General features: G+C 50.8%; 1 protein-coding gene across 2 annotated transcripts in view; it reads left to right on the plus strand.

The window, feature by feature from the left end:
- Positions 1–2,359, plus strand: part of PEX26 (peroxisomal biogenesis factor 26) — a 43,349-nt gene that overhangs the window by 37,384 nt on the left and 3,606 nt on the right. The window contains exon 6 of one of the 2 annotated variants that reach the window (XM_023751239.1): positions 203–549. The exons of the other annotated variant lie outside the window; for it this stretch is intronic. Coding sequence (XP_023607007.1) covers positions 203–276 — 74 coding nt within the window. The 3' untranslated portion in view covers positions 277–549. Of the gene's footprint in view, positions 1–202; positions 550–2,359 lie in introns of those variants that run through there. 2 annotated transcript variants of the gene reach the window in all.

The following is a 2,359-nucleotide window of genomic DNA, read 5'->3' on the forward strand; positions in this document are numbered from 1 at the left end:
AGATATGAGCAGAGCAGGATGATGGGCTAGGAACAGAAGGTCACCAGGGTAGAAAGCCCCAGGTGCCTATCAACAGATAATTGTAGGGTAGGACCTCATCCCCAGGGTGATCTTTCCTCCCCTAGCATATCACTGGTTGTGTGGTTTAGATTCCCTGACCTTTCCTCCCTAGAGATAATATCTAGGCCTCAATTCTATTTAGTTTCAGGCCCAGAAAAGCAGCAAAACCAGACAAGGGGCACCAAGGCTGACCTCAGGACCAGATACATTGACTAATGACCCCCTGTCCTGGTGCGACCAGTCAGTGGAGACCCTGACCCTGAAAGGACACACCTGGAAATATTCTATTGAGAATATTGAAGGAGGACCCAGTACACTCTCTCTACTGGAAGCGCACCTACGACTTTCCCCTCCCGGCCTCCATCCCCCCTGGTGTGAGACCTTCACCTTCCTCATTTCTAGGCTCCAAGGGCCCTTCCTTTGCCTCTACAACTTGTTTCCTAAGCCCATTTCTTCTATGAATTACTTCTTCTACCTCTATGATTTTTCTAAATAAATGTTCTTTAACAGTTGGACTCTTGGCTCTGAATTCTTTCCTAGCCAGAACTTAAATACAAGGTTGCTGAACCCAGGTTTGGTTTGACCCTACCGTTCCAACACCTGGTGTCATTCCTGCTGCCATCAACAGCTGGATCAAGTAAGTTTCAAATGACCCATTGAAGATCAGTGTATAGTTATATATGCAACTTCAAATTAATACTTTCTTTGAGCTGTTTAAAATAATCAGGCAGTAGGCCAAAAATAAAATAAAATAAAATAACATGCTCTCTGCTTTACCTTTTACTTAGGGCTTATAGTAAGAGCAGGGTTGGAGCTGATGAGATGGAAGGTTGTAGAGTTTGTGAGAGAGTATTTTATTTGTCTACAGACAAAGGCTGGGGATATGTGGACCAAGATAGTGAGTCCGCTCTGAAAGATAAGCAGGAGTCCATAATAAGGAAGCAGGTACAGTTGGGTAAGGTTTTGGTGGGTACTTGGATTTTAAAAATGAGTTCATGAGGCAATATTGTTGGGTTCAAAAGCCAAAACATCAAACTGACCAGAGTGAAAAATAGCATGGATCCTAGCCTGGCTCTGCTGTCACATGGATGACTGGACTTTATTTTCAGGTTTGTTTAATAGTTCATGTTACTTATTATATTTGTAAGACATGAAATGTCTTTATTTAACCTTCCTAAAAAATACCCCATGAGAATAAAATTACATATTTTTGATAAATATTTATACTTATCATATATAATAAAATCCCAGCTACCGAAATGGCAGAATGACCAGAGACCAGAATGACCGCAGCCCCTTGCCTCAGCTGGCCCCGCCCCCCAGTGGGATCCCCACCCCGATCAGGGGCATGGCTGGCCTGCAAACCACCTGCGGCCCCTCGCCCCAGCTAGCCCCACCCCCATGCAGGAACCCCCACCCCGATCCGGGGCCCCCATCAGGGCAGGTCGCCTGGCCCCCACCTGTGCAGCGGGCCTCTATCCTACATAATAAAAGGGTAATATGCAAATTGACCCTAATGGCGGAACAACCAGAATGACCGCCTGACCAATCACTATGAGGTGCACTGACCACTGCTTAGTCCCTTTCACCGGCTGGCAGGCTTCGATCACTCCATGGCGAATAGGGAACCAGGGGTGGATGGTGGGGGATGTGGATGGTGCCAGGCCAAGGACCCTGCCCCACCGGTTGCCCCACACAGAGTGCGATCTGTGGTGGGATTGGGGCTGGCAAGTGGGAAAGAATGGCTGACCTCTTGGTCCCTTCCCCCAGCCATCAGGCTCCGAGGCTTCAATCACCCAATGGCGAATGGGGAACTGGGGGTGGGTGGCGGCGAGGGGGTGTGGGGAGCATGGGGCCGGCTGCAGGCAGCCTGGGAAGATGGCCCTGATCACAGGCCAGGCCTAGGGACCATACCCATGCACAAATTTCATGTGCCTGGCCTCTAATTTATTATAAGAACACTAGAGGCCCGGTGCACAAAAATTTGTGCACTGGCGGGGGGTGGGGGGGTGTCCCTCACTTGTGCCCTCTCACAGTCTGGGACACCTGGGGAGATAATGACCTGCTGGCTTAGGCCCGCTCCAGGGTGGCAGAGGGCAGGCCCAGTCCCTAGGTGCAGCCCCTGGTCGGGCTCAGAGCAGGGCCAATTGGGGAGTTGGGGCACCGCCCCCTGTCATGCACAGAGCAGGGCGGATTGGGAGGTTGTGATGCCACCCTCAGTCACGCTCATGGTAGGGCCGATTGGGGGGAAAGGGCACCGCCCCCTGTCACACTCAAGGCAGGGTCGATGGGGAGGTTG

Source organism: Myotis lucifugus, unplaced genomic scaffold (genome assembly GCF_000147115.1).
Source record: "Myotis lucifugus unplaced genomic scaffold, Myoluc2.0 scaffold_19, whole genome shotgun sequence".
Lineage (NCBI taxonomy): Eukaryota > Metazoa > Chordata > Mammalia > Chiroptera > Vespertilionidae > Myotis > Myotis lucifugus.